Below are 25282 nucleotides of genomic sequence, written 5' to 3'. Positions count from 1 at the left end.
ATCATGATTCTCTCACTTCAACGAGTTGTTCTTTTTGCTTCAACTCATGGATATCTTCTTGTCATCTTCTTTTTCTCCTTCTAGCAAAAGTATTGCTCTCATGGCTTCTTTGGCGTTGCCTTAGCTGGTCCTTGTGATCTTGTGATCATCGTCAAATCTACCTCCATCATCACCATGCCTCCTTGGGGTGTGTGGTCGTCTTAGTTGCATGCCTTTTGTAGCATCACTCGTTTGTGCCCTTCTTTACCACAAAAGTAGCACAAAATACTGTTGTTCTTTGGTCTTTCACCTTGGTAGGCTTTCTTACTCTCTTGCTCCACTTTGTGGACATTTTCCATTATTTTATGCTTGTTGAACTAGCAGTCTTTGGTCATTTGGGCAAAATGGTTACATATAATTGCAATACTTTCTTGACTGTCACTCTTTTTTCATGAGACCATTGATATTGCACTTGTGTCACTAGGTCTTTGCCTTTTCTTAGTTTCTGTCATTTGCAAAGACATTGAGATGAGGAGAGCATGAAGCTCTGTAGGAAACTTGGTCCGCACAATTTGTAGAAGCAATGAAGTTTATTAGGCATAGCCAAGGAGCTTAAACTATTATTGTCTACTTACCTTATATGGATAAGGTTCTCCTTATTTCTATTAGCAATGCATCAAGACTATTAACTGGTGCAATTTTCTATGCTTGTTATACAAAAAATAGGAAAATAAAACTCATTTTTTTATAATATTAAATTTTGCTATCAATATATAATGGTTGTTCATTTGAAATGTTACAAGCTATAGCGTATTTGCTGTGTTGAGATATTATAAATAAATTCTTTTGACTTACGTGAATGTTCATTCTATGTTGCTATCAATAATAACTAATATGAACTCATAACCAATGTAGTTTCAGATATTCCTTATATACGTAATACTATATTCAAAAGCAATATCTTCGACTTGAGGAAACATCAACTAATGTATCTTCATCAATATATAGTGAAATTTTGGGTGTGTTCTCGTAAGCTAGATGTTATTCATTCAATAGACATTGACTATTGACATGCTACAAGCAAATTTTGTTTGCGAGGTACTCAAAGATGTCTACTGGTGAAAAACAAATTTCAAATATAATAAAGAAAAGCTCAACGGTGCGGGTAGTCTTGAGAGTACAGCCACCCAAACGGCAACTTTCGAGTCAGCCAATGTAAGAACAGAAAGTAGTAATATAATACCAAGTAACAAATCACAAAAAAGAGAAGCTTCCGAGTTGTAAGTTATAATGATAAAGGACATCATTCCAAACACGCAAACAGTCATATTTAAAGGCATAATTCTAAATTATTACAGCATGTACGACAGAAATACAAATTCATCATATCCCAATATAAGAGCAGACTTAACTGACAAAGATGGTCTTACAACAATTACGTTTGTAACTTGATAAGGACCTCATTGCATATAAGAGTTAAGAACTTTTGGATTTCTAAGAAGAAAGCCGAATGGGATAAAGGTGATTCAAGCTTTACATTGAAAGTACCAAGAAGTACACTTATCATGTTGTTGCCACGACGTGCAATTGAGTTGAGCTTTTATGAAGAAACATGGGTAGCAGAGCTATTGCAAAATCAGGATCCATACCCAACTGCCATAGTTGCAATTTGTGATTTAAGAAGACACTTGAGCTAATGAAAGTGAAAGATTTTCAACCCACTATATAAAAGTTGCTAACCGAACATGTGTTGATGACTGCACAATTGTAAGTACTCATTCTATAGCATTTGTTTCCTCCCCTCTCCTAGAGCCCTTTCCTCTCTCTAATTAAGACCATTTACTCAACTGACATGGGTACCTTTATTTTAAAATTGGGCAACCTTGGCCTTTTGATGGAGGTGGATGGTGGATACATCAAAGGTCTAGGATGCCTTTGGTGGATGGTGGATGCACTTTGGTGGGCTCTAAAAGGCAAAATCTAACTCTAAGGAGGCCTCATTAAGAAGGGAAAGTTGGATTTCAATGCGCATTTCGGAGGGCTAGGATTGAAGCACCTATTTGATGGCTTGGATTGAAGCACCATTGTCCACATGCAAATCAAGGGCTTGGATTAAAGCCCCTTTTCCCCTCATTTCATCCCTTGACCTACTTGCAAATCTATGGCCTATATTGAAGCGCATTTTCCTCTCATCCGATCCATTAGATCTTTGTGTTGATCAAGGGTGGATATTTAATCCTTCTATCCTTTGATGGTATCCCTTAGATCTACCCCTTGATCTGATGGTTAGGAGTGCTCTACCTCAAATTTGAATGTATCCCTTGGATTCGAGATTAGATCAAGGATTGGGAGTGAAGATCATGGGTCCAAACTTTGGGTTAGATGTCTCTACACCCTTAAATGCTTTTGTCAACTTTAACATGGCATTGCCCCACACCTCATAGCACTCTCATTGGTACACCTGAAATTGCTCTCTAATCCCTTGAAATTAGGAAATGCTAATTGGAGTCCCTTTTGAGACCCCAAATCTCCCTAATGAATTGCTTTTGCTTCCACTGTTCTCTCTTTTTTTGCCCCCCTCATGTTCTTACTTTTCGTGCAATTAACATTTTCCAACAACCATGAACATATAAAAGATGAAATGCTTTCTCTGTTAAATGATGGATACCCTTCCCTGTACGTGATAAAGAACATGATAATAGGGAAGTACCACAAAGAAGCAAGTGCAGTTTGCAAGCTATTCTTGCAAGCTATTCAATAACAACTCTAGTAACCGATTTGGTTATAATAGAGTGGTTGACTGAAGTTTACCAACATTACGCGGGTCAAGAAAGCAGCATTGAATATGTGAGTGCCAATAGAATCTGTAATCAATGGTTAGGGCCCAGGGGCCCTAGAAAAATAGGGAAGGCAATCATTTATTTCACGTTCTTATTTCTGCAAGTGTATGGTGAATTGACATTTGCACAAATTGCTTGTATGTTTTTCACTACATGTTTACTTTGCAAGGTACCAACCGGTTTACAGAGAATAGGCAAAAATATTTACAGTTGCATGTGTTGCAAGAAGCACGTTCAACCTAAAACTGTCAATCACATGGTGGCAACAGTTAAACAAGAGAATGGTAGTCGAGTCCAAATAAACGTAAGAGATCCTTGGATTTCTCCATTTCTTGGTATAGACATACCAGGTGATCAGTACTTCAAGAAAAATGAGAGGGAGCTTTGATGAACAATTGGTCAGATTTGAGTAGATGGAGAGTTTGGTTTGACACTTGGCAATTTATTGATTGTTTACATATCTGTCGAAAGTCTTAACGATAACAAAGCCCCGCACAATTTCAAGATGGGGAAGAACACTGAAGATGCTACTTGATACTTTGGCAAATGGAGCGTATAGTTTGCAGGCTCACAAACTGATGGGGACAAATAAAACACACAAAAAAAGCAAATTCATACAAACAAAAAAAGTTGTTTACAAACATACTATCCAAACAAAGCTACAACTAGAAAAGTTTTGCAAAGAGGGGAAAAAAAAACAAAAAACACAATCCCCCAGAGAAAGAAAATAGCATATTTTCTTTCCAAATTCTATGTTGCTTGTAGTTTATTCTTTTCTAATTTTGTAGGAAAAAGAGGGGGGGTGGGGATCGAACATAGAGAGAAAAAAAAGCAAAAACAGCATTTCCATCAGTAAAAGACATGTCGATTGATAATATCTTACATCAACAAAGGCTATGTCGTGTAAGCAATTACAAGTGCACAATGGGCGATTGCTTATTTGATATAGTGGCATATTTGATACATGGACTCGTGAGATCTAAAGGAGTTCGCACTGCAATCAAGAGCTTTGTGTCATCTTTGCATAATAAAGATAACGAGGCAATAGATTTCTTGCAAACATATGTACCTTTGAATTTCATATATGAACAACATGGGGTGTATACTCATAATGAATACTTTGCACGAATGAGCATTTCAACAATCAATGGGGGTTTGCGAGGTGATCATCTTGCTAATTTTTGTATTTCTAATCTTCTTCAAGAAACAATATATGTGTGGTCATTTGTAAACAAGAAGGTGTACTTGCAATTTGGAGAGAAATATACGTCAAATCCATTGCAAACTCTATATGATGATACTCCTTAACATGCTCCTCATTTTGAACCAATTATTAAGATAAGTGCAATGTCTCAATTTCAAATGCCACGTAATACACCCCCAAACCTTCTAACTAAAGGTCAAGGTAGTGTCGCCAAGCATACATAGATCAACTAGCTAAGCTACATATTTGGCAAGATGAGGCAATTAATCTTGTGCTTCATGATCAAGGCTTATGTCGCATAAGAAGCTACAAATACACTTCGGGTGATTGCTTATATGATATAGTAAAGTATTTAACATGGAAGCAATTAACATCTGAAGAAATACGGCTATCTGCAATGCAGCAATTCTACCTTTACTTATACAATAACAACAAAAAAGCAACCAAATACTTTGAGGCATATTAATGTTTAGATATTTTAAAGAGTCTAGATCATGTCCAAAGCTATTAAGAATACTTAGCTTGCATGAGAAAATCAGCACAACAAAGGGTGGAGTTTGGGGAGATAATTTCATTGCCATGGGATATCATCAATCTTGAAGAAGCCACTCTACATATGGTAGTCCTCAAACAAGCGAATTTGTGTAAAACATGGGAAAAACTTTGATGCGTGGCCATTGCAAATCTGAAATTCTATGTATCCAAACTGGTACATCGATCACCAACAATTACTTTGAAACAATGGATGCCCGATATACCCAGCTACAAGTATAAGTTATGTTCCCTAGGTTGACAGATAGTTGCAAATTTCTCAATTGAAAAATCACTTAATTCTCCAACCTAAATTCTTGTGAAATTGCTTTCACATTGAGAGAGGAAGGAGAGAGAAAGGGAGGTCCATAATGCAGCTTGCATACTGTCTTGTTGATAGGCACCTAAAAATCAATAGGCTGACTCACATACACTTCTTCATGCAAGTCATCATTGAGAAGGGCTGTACTGATGTCCAATTGATGTATTGTCTATCGAAAATGAGCAGCCAATGAAGGAAGGGGAGGAAAGGTTTCATGACATAATATAACCTTTTGTTGAGAATACCCTTTAATCTCACAACTGAGATCCATTTCCAAGACCAGGTCTGCATTGGACTCTACCTGATTGAGATGAGACGGCACAAAGACGTGCTCCTGCAATAGATCAAATAGCAACAGGCTAGCACAGCATCACTGAACGTGGAGGTAGACCGAGCACAGCGACGTATCACAGACTTCTATGCCTCCACAACACAGTGAGATGGAGTAGTAGCAATTAGTTGACTTGCGAGTGTTGTGGATCAGTGGAGAGAGTCGACAGGATACCACCAAGATACAAGGCATCCGAAATCTGAATCCTTGGAAGCTCCTCTTACAACGAGGGCTTCTCAGGAACACCCCACGCACTAAGGGGCAATGGCAGCTTTCACACAGATGGATCTTCTCAGAGGACCCCCTTACGAGGAAGGGTTTCCCCTTGATGAGGAGCCTCCAAAACTCAAGCATACTCCTATGCACCTTACATTATTTACAACACCTTGCAACTCCATAGTCCCCAAACTTGAAATGATCACAACACATTTTCAATTGGTTGTTAACTAACGTAACTGGCGACTGAAGTACAAGTGACAGAACTAGTGCAAGAGATTGGAATCGATGCAAAGATACCAATTAAGATCTCGCATAGTGCAGATGTCATTGCTTGGTCAAGTCTAACCATGGAAGCACATCAAACGCCACAAGAATCCTAGTAAGCACTGTGTGGCTTAGTTTGAGGCACCTATATTTGACATGATTTGTCATACTGCATGGCAAGTATTTTTAGCAATCTCATGTTGACATTAATGTAGTTAGTGTTATTGGTAATGATCTTCACATGGAAACGGAAGCCTTGCGCTTGATTATTGTGCTTGATTATAGAAGTGTTAATGTATTTGGTGGGGTGGGGGAATGCACCCGTGAGGGTAATGATCTTCACATGGAAACAAAGGGATCGAAAGTTACTAATGAACAAGATATATCAAAATCGAAGATGGCTCCAATTCATGGTCAGATGAATGTTCCATCAAGAGCTCGTATGAGAGTAGGTTCAACTTTTCATATATTATTTAAATGGTGAGGAGGGTAATTCACCAAGTAAAAGTCGATGAATCCCCGTCTCACAAGGTGCACGGAGTGTGGCCACGAGCCAACTTTGTATTTCATAGATATTGTAAATCTCAAATAATACTCAACGAAAAAACCCATAAACTATTTCCCAATAAAGTAGCTAGGAGAGGAATTATCATAGTTTTCCTATTAAACAAAGGCCAATGCTTATGCGCACTTGTGCTCTCTTGTTGAGTATTACAAACTTATTTCTTACTCAGTACCTTATAAATGTAAGCAATCAAATTTTCCGAAGAGTCAACATTTAGAATAAAACAAAATTTTATATAAATAACATCACCGACGTTTAGAGTAGCATTGTCATGCGATAAAACTATATATTAGATTTGACAACCCAAGAATCTACAACACCTGCATTATGTGCAACTTGCAAATGTAACATGCTATTTACAAACCTACCGTCAACATCAACAAAGTTACTAATCAACAATTCAAACCTTTCACTATCAATAAAATGTAAACATCTACAAATTACCACATTTGAAAATAACACAAGTTTGCAACCCTATCTTTAAGCCATGGAGAAAATTTGACATCCTTATAATTCAAGTGCGTTGGCAAAAACCACACCTTTTAGCTACCAAACACGATACATTCATTTATGTAGAAGGCATTGAAGCACCACTAAAGACTTGCAAGTGACAACTTTTTCCTAGTTTTGGATCAGCGACTGTTGTCACATAGAACATGCCAACATACCGCCTGAAATATCAAAGTAAAACCATACAGTGTGGGGTGACAAAACACATTAGGTCGCCAAATATCTAGTTCTACAAAGGTACACTGAAATTGAACCACCACTGACACTACAGAAATGACAAGATCAAGGGGGCAGCAGGCAAACCTCCATCAATCACAAGTGTTATCATACATGCTCATATTCAGAGAAGAGCACGTCATTAATGACTGACTAAAGCTTTGAGCAAAAGGAGAAAGACAAATTCATTTGTGACTTTTCTAAAATTGCTCTCAGACTACAATGGTCCTCAAAAGAGCTTGCAATACCAAGGTAAATGATTTTCCTGTCCAAATGAAGCTGCACGACCCATTCCATGCATGTTCTGAGAAGTTAATACATGCTGCTGCTCGTTGCCTTCTCGCTAATTTAAGTTTAATGGCATAGCTGTTTAGACTAGCAGTTAGCCTGTCATGTGAAAAATGATTAGACAAATATCATCATTATTTAATACGAAACTGAAAATTTCCTGATTCCATAATGATAAACATCAATTTGTTACAGCAACCACCTGACTATGGCGCAGTCTTTTTTATTCATGCTGCACTAGTGAAGCCTTTAACTTTGAGAAACTTCAATCCATAACCAAGTATGAACCAAAGAAGGAAATTATCGACGCTTATAGATGCAAGGCTTCAGTGTTGGCCACTTGCAATGAGAAAACTTCAAGGCTTTGTTGCCCTGTAACCACCAATTTATATTATGACATTTAATTGCTCTCTCACTCTCTCTCTCTCTCTCTCTCTCTCTCTCTACACACACACACACACACACACACACACATATACACACTGCACAAGGGCAACCTGAGAAACGAAATACAAATTTTCGAGTGATTATAAACACTATACAGCAATTTTCAGGGGGAAAAGAAACATAAAGCTGCCAATTCATTGAACATGCATGGTGACTTACCTTGCTCTACAACGTTGATTGTTATTTCAAGTGTAGAAAGAGATTCCTACCTGTTTTAAAAACTCGAACATGACAAACATTTTATTGGAGAAGTCCTGCAAAATTAGAGCAAATAAGAATTGCATAAACATTGTGAGAGCACACAAGAATAAGAGTCAGAAGCCAAGCAACATAACCCAAGGAATCCATAGGCCTGAAGACAAACCTTAGAGATAAGCGAAAATCCCAATGTACCAAGGGCTTTCATAAAATGTTCAGGGTTGGCACCACCATTTTTTGAATCAAAACGACTCTTCACCTCAGCTATCAATAACCAGCCCCTAAAATGAAAACGACATGGGTCAGTGTTGTACAAATGCTTCAGGAATTCTCTCGAGCACGCATTTCTACATGTGCAAGACACAATGCTAAAAAACTAGTTCAAGCATCAAATGCACCACATATCCCATTCTCGAGTAGAACACCTGTTACATAATGACAATATCGAGTGGGGATTAACATGATATGGACCTTGCCCAAACTCTCTATGACAATGCCTTTGGTTAAAAAAATTCTCACTTTGCAAAGAGTGATTGATGGACCGTGGCAGCTTCTGTTTGAAAATATCATACCCAACACTTTTCCCTAAGCCAATTCAAATTTCAGGTTACATGGCACAAGAAAATGAATTCAATGACATTAGAGCGATAGAAAACATAAAAGGAAATGGCCTTGCCATGGGACCAGGCGTCCAAAGAAGTGTGAACCTTAACCGATCTCCTCCATTTCTTCCACCTCTAGTAGTTCTTCTTGAACTGCTTTAGTGGGTTCTAATCCTTGATATTTCTTTCGAAGACTCATATGGAAAGCATTGTGGATCTTCCAATTCTCTGGCAATTCTAGTCGATAAGTGACTTCATTTATTGGCTCACTAACTCATAAAGGTCCATAATACCCAGTTGATAACTTTGGATATACCTTTTCCCTCTCGTTCATCTTTCGGAGTCTGGCTTTCTCAAACTTGAGGAGTATCCAATCCCCTTCTTGAAGGTTTAGGTCCCTTCTATGCTTATTTGGTGCTCTGTTATGCTTTTCTTGAAATCTTTGGATGGCTGTCTATACTTGAGAAAAAGTGTCTCAAGGCCTCGAGCATACTGATCGTCCTTCGTCTTGAGAATGAGTGGCAAAATCACAATCCAATAGATCGCTTCAAAAGGGGCTTTTCTTGTGATATGGAAACTCCACTACAGGGACATATTTTTTCAACTCAGCTTTTTGCTCGGACACATAGCACTTTTTTTTTTTTTTTCCATGAAAAAGACTTCTATTAAGTAAGAACAAAAACCCGCGAGAGCAAGCTCAAAGCGGAATACATCATGAAATCATGAGGATAATAAAAAAACCCCCTCAGAGTGAGGTGGAAAGAAACCAAGGCTGAGGCTGAAAGTGCCATCTCAACCCTGTAGTAGATTCAGAGAAGAAAGGAGAATCCTTCCATTCCCTGAAGAAAGAAGCCCTCCTAGCTGAGGCTGCACGGGAGTCCCCCTGCATACCCGTCCATACGGCCATCAGAGTGTGTACGATGTCTGTCCAGATACTAGCCAATGTGTGCGAGGGATGAACCTGAGTACCCTCCATAGCCTCTGTGCATCTGGATCTCCAGATATGCCAGGCTGCTATGCTCGCTATAATCTCCCAAGAAGTATCCACAGAGGCATGTACAGCTGTAAAAGGACGGTGTGTAACCACATCCAACGAGCAGAGCTCAACCCGATGATGTCGAACTGAAATGGCCCGGGAGGAGTCAAGTCCCTCATAGAAAACCTGAGGTCCTGTAAGAGAAAGCCAAGCCACCGAGCCCCAAGTCATAAAGAGTGGGGAATGGGCAAAGTGACTGAAGATCCTGGCTATCCCCATCCAAATCAATCTCGCCTGTCTGCAATCCCATAAGCAATGCTGAATAGACTCCGAAGCAGAAAGGCAACGAGGGCAAATAGGGTCGGCTCCGAATCTGGACCTCCAAAGGTTCACTGCAATCCCTCCATGAATAGAAAGCCAAAAGAAGATAGTGATCTTTCTATTCCTGTGGGATTTCCAGAGCCTCCTCCAGAAGTACCTCTGCTGATCCGCAGTAATACCAAAAGTCTCCCAATGAGGAACTCTGGAGGGTCTCCAACCTCTACTACTGAGCTGAAATCTCCTGGCATTACTGACCGTGTAACGAAAGAAGGGGATGGTCTTCTCTCGATGCCCCGCGTCAATCCACTCCCACTCTCCGGGGTCCCACTGTAAATACCTGATGGGAACTCCTCCATAGAGCCAAAGTCTCCAAGACCCGGTGGAGAGTAACTGGGGGTCAGGGTCTAAGAACCACTCTGAATCTGATCCCTGCATCAAAAGGCCTACGACCCTGATAGGCTGAAAAGCAGACTCAAGCAATATATCATCTGTAGATCTGAGCAATCTGCCACCATCCTGGACACTGAAAACCAAAGCATCCTCCTGTGCACCTCGGAAGGCTAAGACCTGAAGTGGAACCCCGCCTCTCGAGAAAGTACCTGCCCAAGTGGAGGTAGTGAGAGGCATATCATCTGTGTCTATCCAAGCCTCTGGAAGGGCTGACTCAATCTGCAAGATCCTCCCTGCACTCCCTCTGAGATGTCCTATCAACCCTGACTTGGTTTCCTCTGGAAGCCTACGGAAGGCTTTCCAAGATCCCAAAGAAGAAGCAGGTCCCCTCTCCCACCTGGCCCACTGCATGTAGAGTGAGGCACCGACACATAGCACTTTAGAAGATCTAGCACCGTGGAATTTGCAAGAAAAATCTAACTTGGTCCCCAAGTTTCAAATAAAGCTCAAACTCCATCATGCAGAGCAAGGACTAGCTACTATGACATCCCCACCGACGTCATCAGTGCCCAACCTTGGGTTTAGAGCAAATAGTATAAACATATGCTCTCACACATACAAATCCACACACCCACACAAACTTTAGCATCCATTTATACACAGGACAACGTACTGAGTGTCTGTTGACACTCCGGAGGTGCAGGGTAGACTCAGCCGCGACAAAGCCTAGCACTAAAGGATAGACCATTACACTCGATTACTTGCTAGCTAGTCTCTTCATACCCTAGCATAAGGATCTATCTTATCAAGAATGGTAAGATTTGATGCATGCCAAAGTCAAGCAGGACATGATATGGTGTATCCAAACAGAATAGCGTCGCAACCAGCCATTCACTGATAGTCAGCTAGAGTGTTCGAAGCAGGCTCCAGCAAACTCAGATTCTGTTCTAGCTTCAGCAAAAGAGGTGGTCACGCCCTCGCCACCTCTATGACAGCCTGCAGATTGTATATCTGGATCCGGCACATGCAAATCCAGTAACAAGTAATCTACAGCAGCAGGTGGATCTAGATCAACCGCAGCATATGCAGGTCAGCTGCCACATCAGCAGTCAGACATTTCAGCAGTCGGCCAGCCAATTCTAGGGACCAGCCACCTCAGCAATTGGCCCCTCTACAGCCCATCAGCCCCTGCTCCAGTTTGTTCTCTAGAGGAGAGAGTAAGCCTATAAAAGCAGGCCTCTCCATTCATAATAGAGATCAGCAACTCCTGAAGTCTCACAGCTTTCCCAGCAGTTCGGCCCTCAAAGAGCAGCCCTTCCTCTCCTAGAGTAGCCTTTTCAGCCAGCCAGACATGGGGGATTCAGCCCTCTTTACTTCCGCAGCTCGCCACAGTCAGACTCTGTTGGAAAGGTCACCTCCCCATCTGTAAGCCCCCATATGAGGAGAGCATGGGGGAGGGAGACCTAGGGCAAGAGCTGCCACATGGGCATCTGTTTGGATGCCATGTGGGCAGCAAGCCTAGAGGAAAGAACATGGAGAGGGGGCTGCCACATGGGCAGTACCTCACAGAAAAAGAGAGAAAGGGGCTGCCACATGTACAGCATCATGGCTGTCATGTGGGCAGCACATCTAGAGAAGTACCTGGAGCCATTTGGGAGTATGGATCAGCACCATGGATAAGGTGACTGGCAGAAGCAGGTCCAGGAGCAGATCAGTGGCGGTTTGGAGCTCCAGACAGAGGCAAGGAGTGGCTGTATGATGGCGACACATGGCAGGATGAACCATGGCAGGATGAACCCAGGTCAGATGCACCTGGGTTGGACAGGTACCTAGGCAGGTCTATGGCCTGCAAAAGGGGCCTGTTGATGGAGGAACAGCTGCAGCAAAGGGCAGCCTGGCAGCAGCCCAAAAGGGCCTGGCTAGGGCCCTTATAAATGGCTGGTCGGACCAGCCAATTAGATCGGCCAGCAAGCAAACTGGTCGGCCAGGATGATGCTGGCTGGTCGGTGTTTATAGCAGGCCTTTGGGCCTATAAAAGGAGGGCCTCCAGGCCCTCACAAATTATCTTTTGCAGCAGCACTTGAGGGAGCAGGAAGGAGCAGCAGAGCAGCACCAGTTGGGCCTATGACCAGAAGGTGAATTGGGCTGAGGAGCTGCAGACTTAGCTCACAGAGGGCCGCCTACCTAGGCTGCACACAGGCAGTAAGGTAGAAGGATCTAGACAGAAAGTCTATAGATGCTCGAGGTGGAGCACGCGGGCTCGAGTCTAAAGATAGCCAGTAGATAGGAGAAGTACCTTGTGGTAAGATCAGAGGACCACACCATTGGTGGGACTCTGGATCTATCTATTTTGTATTGTGTCCATAGCTTTGGACAGAAATATATTTTTGGTGGTTTCTATATCTGGCTGGTTCATTGTCTATTGATGAGTCTGCACATCTATGTGATGCACATTAAGTTAAGAAGTCTGTGATTCCACACCCCACACACACTGTGTGAGCTCCTCGGCTATTCTATCAATCTTCCATTGTGCATACCCTCTATTGGGTCCATTTCTAACATGGTATCAGAGCCTGAGTAGGAGGCTCACAGGTGTGGGAGCCTGAAGGCAGGGACCTTGCTAAAGGACGACCCCGATTCAAAAGCTCTTGGGAATCAACTTCCACGATTGGAGGACAGTGCCCTTGCAAGAAGAGGGTGACTCAGGTTGTAGGAGGCTCACAGGTGTGGGAGCCTGAAGGCAGGGACCTTGCTGAAGGACGACCCCGATTTAGAAGCTCTTGGGAATCGACTTCCACGATTGGAGGACAGTGCCCTTGCAAGAAGAGGCTGACTCAAGTTCAGTCAGGTGCGTGAGTTCTGGTCTACGGAAGGTTGAGTTTGATCGACTTTGCTGTGTGGTTTAGCAGCAAAGATGTCAGTTTCAAAAGCCTCTTCAGCCCCTGCTCTCCCTTCCTACTCCCCCAGATTTCTTTCTTTCACCATCCCTAACTTTGGAGAGTCTGGGGACCTAGATGGGACAAATTACCTGATTTGGAAGGTGAAGATCCGAAGTCATTTAGTGGCTTAAAAATTGTGGAAATTGACAACGGGAAGAGGATATGGTGGACAAACAGGGGAAGATACTCATGCCAGTAGATGGAGAGGAGTTGGAAGCTTGGGAAGACAAAGATGCCCATGCCCTGGCATTGATCATAGGGACTACAGCGGACTTTGTGCTTCCTCACATCTAGATGGCCGACACGTAAGTAGAGGTGTGGGCCATTTTGAAGGATCTGTACGAGACAGACAATACATCCCAAATCTTCCTTCTTCAACATCAGCTCTACAGCCTAGATATGGATGAGGGAGATTCGGTACATGATCACGTGACGAAGGTCAAGGTGGTGAGAGATCATCTGGCATCGATTGGTCAGAAGGTGGACTCGTGCCATTTGGCCTTGATGGTACTGAGGAGGCTACCTCGGAGTTTCAAAAGCTTTGTTACCTTAGACTTTTGAGGAGTTGGGTCCATTACTACTACAGGAAGATGCTAGGGAGAAGCTCTACAACAATGACAAAGACGACAAGGCGTTGCTGGCGAAGGATTACGCTGGCAAAGGAAAGGGCAAGCCTAATGGTGGCAAGTCCAAGAAGGATGACGAGGACACTTCCAAGACGAAGCAAAAGAAGAAGTGCTTCTATTGTGACACGCCAGGTCATTTTGCGAAGGAGTGCAGAAAGAAGGAGTCCGACTTAGATTCAAAGGGTGACACAAAAGTCAAAGCTAATGTGGTAATCCAAGAGCTGTTCTTGGTGACATCTCCGTGTGTTACTGAGGTCAGATATGCCGACCTAGAAACCACAGTGATGATGTCTGACGTTGAGATGTGGGTCGACTAGGAGCAAACCTTTGTGAAGGTGAAGGACAGCATGGAATGCTAATGTGGTAATCCAAGAGCTGTTCTTGGTGACATCTCCGTGTGTTACTGAGGTCAGATATGCCGACCTAGAAACCACAGTGATGATGTCTGACGTTGAGATGTGGGTCGACTAGGAGCAAACCTTTGTGAAGGTGAAGAACAGCATGGAATGCGGTGCGTGGCTGTTGATACTAACACGAGGGCGGATTCCATGGAGTGCCCTAGGTTTTCATGTTCAGATGGTACTTCAAAAGGGGACAGTACGAGATTACATAGGCTATTGGTATGTGCCTCGATGAGGTGCATGGTTTGCTTTCAGAGCAAGCACACAGGCAGTACAACGATCTGGTATGTACTTGATGTTCTTAATTTGAACCTTTATAGCACGCTGTAGAGAGAATCGTATCTTCAACTATCTCAGGTAATGCGAGATTGGAAGGAATTGGCCTTCTTCGAAGGCAGAAGGGAAAGTGTGGGTGCTTCTTCAAATCTCGGACACAGAAGTACCTGGAGCCATCCAGGAGTATGGATCAGCACCATGGATAAGGCAACTGGCAGAAGCAGGTCCAGGAGCAGATCAGTGGCGGTTTGGAGCTCCAGACAGAGGCGAGGAGTGGCTGTATGATGGCGACACATGGCAGGATGAGCCCGGGTCAGATGCGCTTGGGTTGGACAGGTATCTAGGCAGGTCTATGGCCTGCAAAAGGGGCCTGTTGATGGCGGAACAGCTGCAGCAAAGGGCAGCCTGGCAGCAGCCCAAAAGGGCCTCGCTAGGGCCCTTTTTATAGCAGGCCTTTGGGCCTACAAAAGGAGGGCCTCCAGGCCCTCACAAATTATCTTTTGCAACAGCGCTTGAGGGAGCAGGAAGGAGCAGCAGAGCAGCACCAGTTGGGGCTATGAGCAAAGGTGAACTGGGCTGAGGAGCTACAGACTTAGCTCACAGAGGGCTGCCTACCTAGGCTGTACACAGGCAGTAAGGTAGAAGGATCTGGACAGAAAGTCTACAGACGCTCCAGGTGAAGCATGCGGGCTCGAGTCTAGAGATAGCCGGCAGATAGGAGAAGTACCTTGTGGTAAGATCAGAGGACCACACCATTGGTGGGACCCTCGATCACTCTCTTTTGTATTGTGTCCATAGCTCTAGACAGAAATATATTATTTTGGTGGTTTATATATCTGGCTGTTTCATTGTCTATTGATAAGTCAGCACATCTATGTGAAGCACATTAAGTTAAGAAGCTTGTGATTCCACACCCCACACATACTGTGTGAGCTGCTGTGTTATTCTATCAGTCTTCCGCTATGCGTACCCTCTATTGGGTCCATTTTTAACAGACTCTTCATTGAGGGATAGCCAGGTTTTGTATTATTTGAATAAGTAGTTAACATAACTGAAGTCTTTAAAGTAGTAGTTAACATAACTGAAGTCTTCCACTATGATCATCGTCTATGCATATGAGTTCTTTCTCTTTTATTGCACTTAGCGTCCTTGCTTCTACACTGAGTGGATATCAAGGAAACTTGTGGGAGACAAGCCTACTCTCATGCCCATCAGAGAGCACACCAACTGTGATGGGGGTTACACTGACCTTCCAAATGAACATGCAATCTTCTCCTAGTCTCTAGCCAAGGATGTCGCAGAAGATATTGCACAGGGAGAATCGCAAGTGGGTAAAAGTCTTACAAAGGTGATGGCAACACAACATTTAGAGGGGTTGGAGATAGCATTGCCTTGTTAGTGTCTACGTCAGCCTAACGAGGAGAGTCATGGGCACAAGATAATATGGAAACCAACCCTCATTATAGGGGCACCTTGTAGGGTTGACTGGGCCCAGTTTTGTGGGTTTTGGAAGGCCTACCTTAGATACATTGTACCTTGATCCTTCATTTTTTAAGAGAAGGGTAGAAGACTCTTCCATACACATCTGTTGTCATCTCAGAAACTATAGACTTCTAGGGGCCAATCTCTTTAGAACATGTTTTGATCATCTCTCTTTGTTGGTACATCGAATTCCATTATTGACACACTCTAATTACATTTCTACCCCTTTTCAAGTCCACCACAAATACTATGTGCTCAATTTGATACATGAAATCCACATCTATGAGCTGTGGCAATTCTTCTTTACAAGTTTTGCATGTTTGGAAGATCACGCTTCAAATCCAATGATTTACCGATGCATTTGACATCATTCTACACCAACACCTCTTATGGTAAATTCCCTTGATGTACTTGTAAGTCCACACAAATACATCTTGCAATATCATAGTAAGACCCAAGGACCCCTTAGTAATTCACATTGTAGACATTAGCTGTCAGGAGAGAGAGGTATATAACTTTCGTTTTGTAGGTCCATAATACACCTCATTTTTCAATTTTCTTTTTCCCGTAGGAATAACACTTCTGACGTCACCTATGTTACAGGTTTAAAGCACTCAGATTCATCTTGCATCGGTAAATTAATCTCAGTGTCCTTAAGACTACTGTCCTCCTTAGGACTCAGCCATTGGGCCGATTTGGTGGCCATGGCTAGTCAGCTAGACCAAACAGCCGACTTGCTACTTAGTTAGGCTGACCCTGTTGGAAAGGTCACCTCCCCATATGAGGAGAGCATGGGGGAGGTGAACCTAGGGTTTGAAAGACTGACACATGAGCAACAGCATGGCTGCCATATGGGCAAGAATCAAAGAGAGAGAGGTATCCCGGACAAAAGGCACAGCATGACGGGAGGCTAGAGGCAAGTACACGGCCTGCATCATGGATGGCACATGGCGCAAGATGGCGGGAGAGCCTGCAAGGGGAGCCAACAGCGAGGTCGACATGTTTGGAGGCTGGTAGGGCTGGTCACAGCCAGCCTACAGGCCTGGAGCAGGGGCATACTATGGGAGCTAGATCCCACAAAGTTAAAGGGCATATGGCCCTGGTTTTATAGCCCCTCGAGGGGTAGTTTTGGGGCAGGAGGGCCTACACACAAGTCGGCCAGGATGGGGAGAAAGTCGGCTAGTAAGGGTCAGCTATTCCCCCTACTGAGTCGGTGGTATCGTGGGCAGCCTTGCTGTTAGCACTTAGCCCTGGTATGAGCCTTGTAGGTCAGGTCAACTCAATGAGTTGACTTCATTGGTCAACCATATGGTTGACCTCGGGGCCATATAGGCCACCCTTTGTATTTCCCTCTTATCCATTTGAGCAATACTACATTTTGCTCCAACTTGTTGTTTGCTTCCCGCACTCCACTCCCGTTCCATTGCTTCCTGCACCCAACAGTGGTATCAGAGGAGGTTCTCTTGCTCCTACCTGCCTTCCCTCATGCTCTCCCATTGCTCCTACCTGCCATTTTGCTCCAGCTCAGTCCGGTGCCTCATTCCATCGCCAGAAACTTGTTATTTGAGCAAGAAAACAGTCAAGTGACTGTTTTTTGACTTTTTGAGGTCCGATTTCAACGTTTTTTGAAATTTCTGAGCTGCCCGCATACAAACGACCCTGTCCCACACCATTTCGACCAGGAAAAAAATATGTCCGTACAGTTGTATGGATGTCCATACGGCTGTACAGACAGGTGTGTGATGCTACCAGGAATCCGTACAACTTGTCAGAAGCTGATCGAGCATTTTTTAGCTGTTTTATAAGGTTTTTTGCTCAGATTTGGACTCTTTTCAGTCATTTGGGCCTTCCTCCAAGTGCTCCAACCTGCTCTAGCACCATTTGGCTGGGATTCTCTCCCTCTTGACTCAGATCTACCTGGTACAGTTAGATTTGAAGCTTTTCTGTCACATTTGCACACATTGCAGTGACATTGAGGTGATTTTGCTCTAGAGATTGGGGCTTTTGTGTCACATTTGCAGATTTTGCAGTGACATTTACTCCTTTTGGTCACATTTTGGGGCTTTTGCAGTATTTGCACTGTTTTGACTTCATTTCCACTCCGACACTAGGGATTTTGGATCTATTGCTGACAGATTGCGGGATATTTTTAGATTTGCAGGTTATTTTGCCACATTTGCTTTACATCAGCAAAATTTGGGGCTTTTGGTCATTTGCCCCAAATTTCACAGTTTTGCCCTTCCAGAAATTTTGGGGTTTTGTCAATTTTGTTGAAATTTGCAGTGACATTGGGCTTGGTACAACCAATTTTGGGCATTTGGTAGACATTGACTTGCGGGAACATTGACATTGGCTTGGAATTGCAGCACAATTTGGGGATTTTCCCAATTTGCCCTCTTTTTGGCATATTTGCCCTCTCAGATTTTGGGGCTTTTTCCAAATTTGCTGCCCATTGCAGTGACATTTGCTTTATTCACCTTAATTTGGGTATATTATGCATTTGCCCCTTGATTTGGGCTTGTTGTCTTGTCAGATTTGAGGCACGCAGCCTCCATCTGCGACATTTACAGCTCAATTGATCATTGGATACATTTGTAGACATTTGACCCTTGTTTTGGGCTGATATTTTTACAGGACAGCTATCTTTGGCAGAGGGGTCGTTTGACCAGACAGATATTGTTTTGCAAGTCATATTTTTTGGGACAGCATGTACATTTAGCTCATTGTTTGAGCAGTCAATTTTTGGTTGGTCACTGCCTAACATTTGCTGTCATTTTTGTACAGCCAGCTCATTTTGCAGTGAAATCCTTGAGGCTACTCTTGAGCACACATTTTTCCTTCAGGGCTTTATTTTTGCCATGGGTATGTTCTCAGCTGAGGACAAGCTCGATGGACCCAATTATCCCATGTGGTCATACATGGTGAAACATTTGCTGGTTGCCAAAAAAATTTGGGGTATTGTCTCACGATTGGATCTTTGACCTTCCTCTCTGGCATCCAATTCTGCTACTGCTACAGCCACTTCTGGATCTACTGCCACCGCTGGTGCAGCCGTTACAACGACCTCTGGATATACTACTACTACAGCCACACCTCCTACACCCGAACAGGCCAGATGGGATGGTAGAGATGACCAAGTGTCACCACAATGTAAATATCCTAAGTCAAAGTACAGTTGACCATTTATTTGATCATAATTAAAGAGTTTTATATGTGTTAATTACGGTCAAAGAGTTATTTTAATGGTCAAAGGATTGACTACGGTCAAAGATACTTGACTCTAGTCAAGTAAACCTGACTACGGTCAGAGAGTGTTGACTTCGGTCAACAAGACTTGGCATATGCCAAGAGGGGTTAACCCCGGTTAACCAAGATGTGCCAACCTCGGTTGGAGAGACTTGGCTATAATTAAGGCACCTTGACCTTGGGTCGAAGCTCTTTAATTATAATCAAGAGTGTTGACTCCGGTCAACCAGAGAAAATATATATATATATATTTATATATATATATATATATATATATATATATATATATATATATATATATTTGTTTAGATGTGCACATGTGTTCAGTGGGGACGCCCACCGTGACTAGGATTAGTCCACAGTGTGTTATTTGCATGCAAAGCGCTAACAATTAATGGGTACCATGGTGGTGCGCTTTAATTAATTGTTGCAGGTACTGGCAAGGATTATTTTTCCTAAGCGAAATGGGAGCCTGACAAGCACCTAGGAAGCGGTTCGTGTGACCGAGAGCTTTGAAGACTCCAGAATGGCCCTAAGTGGCTTGTAATAAGAGTTAGTCTAGATTGTAGACAAGTGGCATGTTGCCAATTTGAATGGGGTTTGAAGCCCTTGTAAAGAAGGATTTCTTTTCACGTAAAAAAGAGAGAGACTTACGAGACAGCTTCATGCTGAACTTTTGTAACAGATTTTCTGGAATGAATAAAGACCTTCGGGGGGGTCCAGCCCGACAATTTGTCCTGGGCCCTAGTGTATGTTCAGAGAGAGAGAGAGAGGGAGAGCTTTTGGAGAGTTAATTTCAGTCGTGGAAATACAGTCAAAGCTGTTTCGTCAGTTTGGATTGTATAAGCCATAGCTGTTGTATCACCCTCGTCGAATACGGGTTGTACTGCTGGTTGTATTGGTATCAAAGCGAAGGTTCATAACCTTCTCAGGTTGTGACGATTCAGCACGAGAGAGAAGATCCAACGTTGCCCCGAAGAAAGGATGGTGTTGCCCAGAGAGGTGGCAGTTGGCAGGCTTGGGGCTTCAAATTGGACGGGGCAAGACCAGACATCGATGAACGGATTACAGGGACTGACCTCTGTACATCGAATTTCAAGCAAAGCATGAAGGTGTGGACACGCCTTCGCGATGGGGGATTCCGAGTTTGTGATGAATGTGTACGCCTCTGTTGCGCCACTATTTGGGGTCCCGTGAATATCCGACGGACAGACAACGTGAGTTATTCCGCTGTCTAACAGAGCTGTCGACGAAGACCTTCAGCGCATATTCGTGAAGGCTTAGATCGATCAACAAGGCGCAGGCGCGACGCGCGATGATTCCTGCCTAGCCAAGGTTTGAAACCTTTGGCTGAGCTGACGTGGCCAGGGTGCCACCTAGGCAGACACGTGGCATACACAGAGCTGACGTGGCAGGCACGCGTGGGTGCTGACGTGGCAGCATGTGCAGGCTGATGACGTGGCAGTACACGTGGCATCCAGCTCAGAGCTGACGTGGCGCGGGACACGTGGTGCAGGACACATGGCAGAGGTCTTGCAAGATGCTGACGTGGCAGCCAGCCTGGCAGACCAGTGGTTAAGCTAACCCTGGTACAGTTAAACCCTGGTTGGTTGACCTGTGGTTAGTGAAACCTTGGTTAAGTCAACTGCAGTCAGTTAACTCTGGTTAGTTGAACCAGTGTCCAGTTAGTTCAACTTTGGTCCAGTTAATCTGGCCTAACCAGATCAGTTTGGTTGGTGTAACCAGAACCCGTTAGTCTGGTTAGACTAACTAGCAGTCACTCCATCTGGTTACTGTTCTTTCAACAAAAAAAAAAAAAAAGACAGTTGCAGAGACAGTTTTGGCTATCAATTTTCTCCTGCCTGTCAGACTTTTACTGTCAGAAAAGTAGCAGAAAACCAGAGAAAAGCAGAGAAAACAGAGATTTGCAGAAAAAGGAGTATGCATGCCTTTGAGCAGTAAAAAGAGGGAAAAACAGATGCCTTTTGAAGCCATCTGCAGCAGCCAGAAAAGGGCAACATAGTTGATGATGCTTTGGCAGTTGTGTGGGTACATGCCTTGAACTGACAGCCCGTACTGGCCTAGATTGTGAATGCAAAACACCTCTTGTTGAGGTACCTTTTCTGTTGGAAAAGCAAAGGTATTGTGCATTAGTTACTTGCACAGTGTGAGAAAAATCTGCAGATCTCAGAATATGGATCAATCACCTATCCAGTGGGATTCTCAAGATAGGGATGTGTATCCAAGACAGAGGAATGTGCCACAATCTCAACAAGAATTTGAACAAATGGTACGCACTCGTATACAAGAGCTGGAAAATCTTAAAAGGGATCCCAGGGCTCAGCATTTGTTTCCAGCAGAGGCTATGCCTAATCCAGTATATGACGTGCCAATGCCAGAGGCACACTCTCGTGTACAGTCTGAGAGAGAGAGATCTCATAGATCTCATAGGAGACGGTCCCATAGTAAAAAGAGATCGAGGCGTCATCACCGATCTCCTAGTCCATCACCGTCTACCTCGAGTTCGACTTCTATGTCTTCTTCTTCCTTATCAGATAAACCATCCAGGAAAAGAAGGAAACACGAGAAGTCTGGGAAGAGAAAATCTTCCAAAGCGACCAGGGAATTTAAAGAGGGAGGAAAATCTGTTAAGTTTATGACCTACAATGGACAGTATGGTCATACAGACAAAGCATTACAGTTTATCAGACAGTTTGATGCTGCATTCGGTACTGAGAAATTTTCAGAATCCTCCAAGCTAAGAATGGTCAGCCTACATTTAACAGCAACGGCTAGTGCATGGTGGAGTGCACTGACCACAGATGGATCAGCCCCAAGAAAGTGGAAGGGCTTCAAGAAAGCCTTCTACCAGCAATTCATGCCTAAACAGTTTAGAGACCATGTTCTTCAAGACTGGGACAGCTTGCACATGGATGCAGGAGATACAGTGGATGGGTACAACCAAAAGTTTTGGGATGCTTATTTGCAGGTTGCACCGTTCAAAAAGATCTCCAAAGGTACCCAGATGAGGAAGTACAGAGCAGGTCTCACTCCAAGAATTCAGGCAGTAGTGAATGCTTTGGGGGCAAAGAATATTCAAGATCTTATGCATTCAGCCTCAGTAGCGAGTCTTGTGCCGCTACAAGATCCATCTACAGTGCCATCCTTGCATGCAGGACGTGCTGATAAAAAGAAAACTGATTTTCAAAAATCAGAAAAGAAAGAGTCCCCTAAGGCTGAAAAGAAAGGGTTTCAGTCTCAGAAGCCGAGGGGTACTCAGTTCTCGAAGACCTATAAGGGCAAATCTCTATTTACCCCTGAACAGATAGCGGAATTCCGTAGAGATGGGAAATGCTTCAGGTGCGGTAAAGAGGGGCATGTGGCTGCCCAGTGCCCAAAAAAGCCTTCATCATCGAAGGGAAAAGAGGCAGAGAAGCCACGGGGACCGCAAAAGCCAATGGCGGGGGGTATTCCTGATATACTGGGTCATGCTTTGAACCCAGAAGAACGAGAATTGCTGCTATCATGGGGCAAAGTTAGAGACCAGCAAGCGCTGATTTTATTTGATCCAGGGGCTACTGATAATTTCATATCAGAGGATCTAGCCCTGAGGCTGGGAATAAAGACGGAAGAGCTAGGCAGGGCTTTGGATGCCGATCAAATGTTTTGTGGGAATCCTGTGCCAGTTACTCCCTTGATAGGGAAGCTCCGTCTTCATATTCAGAGTTATGTGGATCAGGAAGACTTCTTCATTTCTCCACTGAAACATTATGATGTAGTTTTGGGGATGCCTTGGTTTCACCGCAAGGCAGTGAAGTTGACTCTTCCTGAAAGAGTGCTGGAATTTGTACATAGGGGGAAAAATCAGCGTGTAATTGCCAGGAATAAAGGGGACACTATCCCCATTGTATCTGATGTTTCATGCGGTAAAGCAATAAAGTCTGCAATTTCTGCGTACATGGTTTTTGTAAAAGAAAAAGAGAATGATATGCATGCTGAAATGGATGATGCAGACAAAGATAGGTTTCAGTTTTTGGTAAACTTTAAAGATTGCTTTTCTGATGTTTTACCCGGGGAGTTACCCCCAGAGAGACCAGAAGATCATCAGATAGAGTTAATGCCTGGTAGTGAGCCACCAAACAGACCCCCTTATAGAGTCAGTGCGACTCAGAGAGAGGAGATTATGGCTCAGGTACAGGACTTGCTGTCCAAAGGCTTGATTCAGCCCAGCTCGTCTCCTTTTTGTTCCCCTGTACTGTTAGTACAGAAGAAAGATGGTTCATTCCGTATGTGCGTCGATTATCGCGCACTGAACAAAATGACCATCAAGAATAGATTCCCTATTCCGCGTATTGATGATGTCCTGGATCAGTTAAATGGAGCTTCAGTTTTCAGCAGGATAGACTTGAAGAGTGGCTACCACCAAGTGAGGATACAGCCTCAGGATGTGCATAAGACAGCATTCCGCACAACATTCGGGTTGTATGAATACTTAGTGATGCCTTTTGGGTTGACAAATGCTCCAGCCACATTCAATAGAATGATGGATCGTATCTTCCGGAAGTACAGGCATTTTACGGGTACTTTCTTTGATGATATCTTAGTTTTTTCTAAGACAGAGGAAGACCACAGAGAACATCTTGCTATAGTGTTTCAAGAGCTGAGAAATCATCAGCTCTATGCCAACAGCAAGAAAAGTGAATTCTTCCTGGAAGAAATCCACTATCTGGGGCATATAATATCCAAGAATGGGATACAAATGGATCCAGCGAAGATCCGTGCCATTCAGGAATGGCCAGAGCTGAAAACTGTGCATGAAGTTCGAAGCTTTTTAGGCTTGTGTTCTTACTACAGAAGATTTATCAGACACTTTGCTGATATCGCAGCTCCATTACATGACCTCACTAAGAAAAATGCAGCTTTCACATGGGGATTATCACAGAAGAAAGCATTCAATACACTCAAGGAAAAGTTGACTACAGAGCCTAATCTGGTAGTTCCGGATCTGTATCAGTCTTTTGATGTGGATTGCGATGCTTGTGGAGAATGTGTTGGGGCTGCGTTGCATCAGAATGGTCATGTAGTAGCCTATGAAAGCAGACGACTTCGGGATGCGGAAAGATATTTAGGAATCTATGAGAAAGAGTTATTGGCTGTAATTCATGCCATCCATACATGGAAACATTATCTTTTGGGTGCAGATTTTACTGTCAAAATAGATCACCAAAGTCTGAAGTACTTTTTGACTCAGACCAAGCTTTCAGAGAAGCATATGAAATGGGCAAACATGCTGTCAATGTATCATTTTCAGATTGTCCATACTCCAGGAATTCGGAATAGAGTGGCAGATGCCTTGTCCCGAAGACCCCAGGTCAATAATGTCACTATTGCTTATCATCAGGACCTGGAAGGCATGAGGGAACAATATGCTCATGATTCTGATTTTGGTGAAATTTTACAGCAGATGCAAGAAGGGCAATCCACCAGTCACTATTCCCTGAAAGATGGGTATTTAATGAAAGATGATTGCCTATGCATCACCCAGGAGATGAGAAAAAAGATTTTGGGGGAATGCCATGCACCTCCCTATGCTGGACACAGAGGAATTACAGCAACAACTCTAGCACTAGAGAGGTATTTCTTTTGGCCAGGAATGCGGAAAGATATACATCAGTTTGTTACTGAATGCCTTACGTGTCAGAAAATGAAGTATGATAGACAGAAGGCACCTGGCCTACTTATGCCTCTTCCCGTGCCTCAGGCACCATGGGAAAATATTACAATGGACTTTATTTTTGATTTGCCGAGATCAAAGTCAGGGAATGATGGGATTTGGACTATCATTGATAGATTCAGCAAGCAAGCTCATTTCATTCCGGTTCGCAAAACCATAAAGGCAGATCATATGGCTAAGCTGTTCATGGCACAGATCTTTAAACATCATGGTATGCCTAAGTCCATTGTTAGTGATCGAGATCCCAGAATGACCAGTCTATTCTGGAGAGCTTTATTTGATAACATGGGGACGAATCTGAATTTTTCTTCTTCTTTCCATCCCCAGACAGATGGTCAAAGTGAAGTAGCAAATTCTACCATTTTGGATATGCTG

The 25282-nt window shown here is 43.4% G+C and overlaps 1 protein-coding gene across 3 annotated transcripts in view; it reads right to left on the bottom strand.

Moving 5' to 3' along the window:
- Nucleotides 1-6881: 6881 nt before the first annotated feature.
- Nucleotides 6882-25282, bottom strand: part of LOC147903285 (S-adenosyl-L-methionine-dependent methyltransferases superfamily protein) — a 29653-nt gene continuing 11252 nt past the window's right edge. For 2 of the 3 annotated variants that reach the window (XM_087372447.1, XM_087372454.1), the window contains exons 7-9: nucleotides 8081-8195; nucleotides 7926-7970; nucleotides 6882-7641 (exon numbers count right to left, since the gene is read on the bottom strand). In XM_087372447.1, coding sequence (XP_087228573.1) covers nucleotides 7570-7641; nucleotides 7926-7970; nucleotides 8081-8195 — 232 coding nt within the window. In that variant the 3' untranslated portion in view covers nucleotides 6882-7569. The remainder of the gene's footprint in view (nucleotides 7642-7925; nucleotides 7971-8080; nucleotides 8196-25282) is intronic. The other variant, XR_015540761.1, reaches the window with a different exon arrangement.

The sequence above is a fragment of the Dipteris shenzhenensis genome, chromosome 3, assembly GCF_047967505.1.
Source record: "Dipteris shenzhenensis isolate YYH24624 ecotype China chromosome 3, Dip_SZ_1.0, whole genome shotgun sequence".
Classification (NCBI taxonomy): Eukaryota; Viridiplantae; Streptophyta; class Polypodiopsida; order Gleicheniales; family Dipteridaceae; genus Dipteris; species Dipteris shenzhenensis.
Note: the sequence above shows the minus strand (reverse complement) of the source record. Positions and strands in the feature narration are given on the sequence as shown.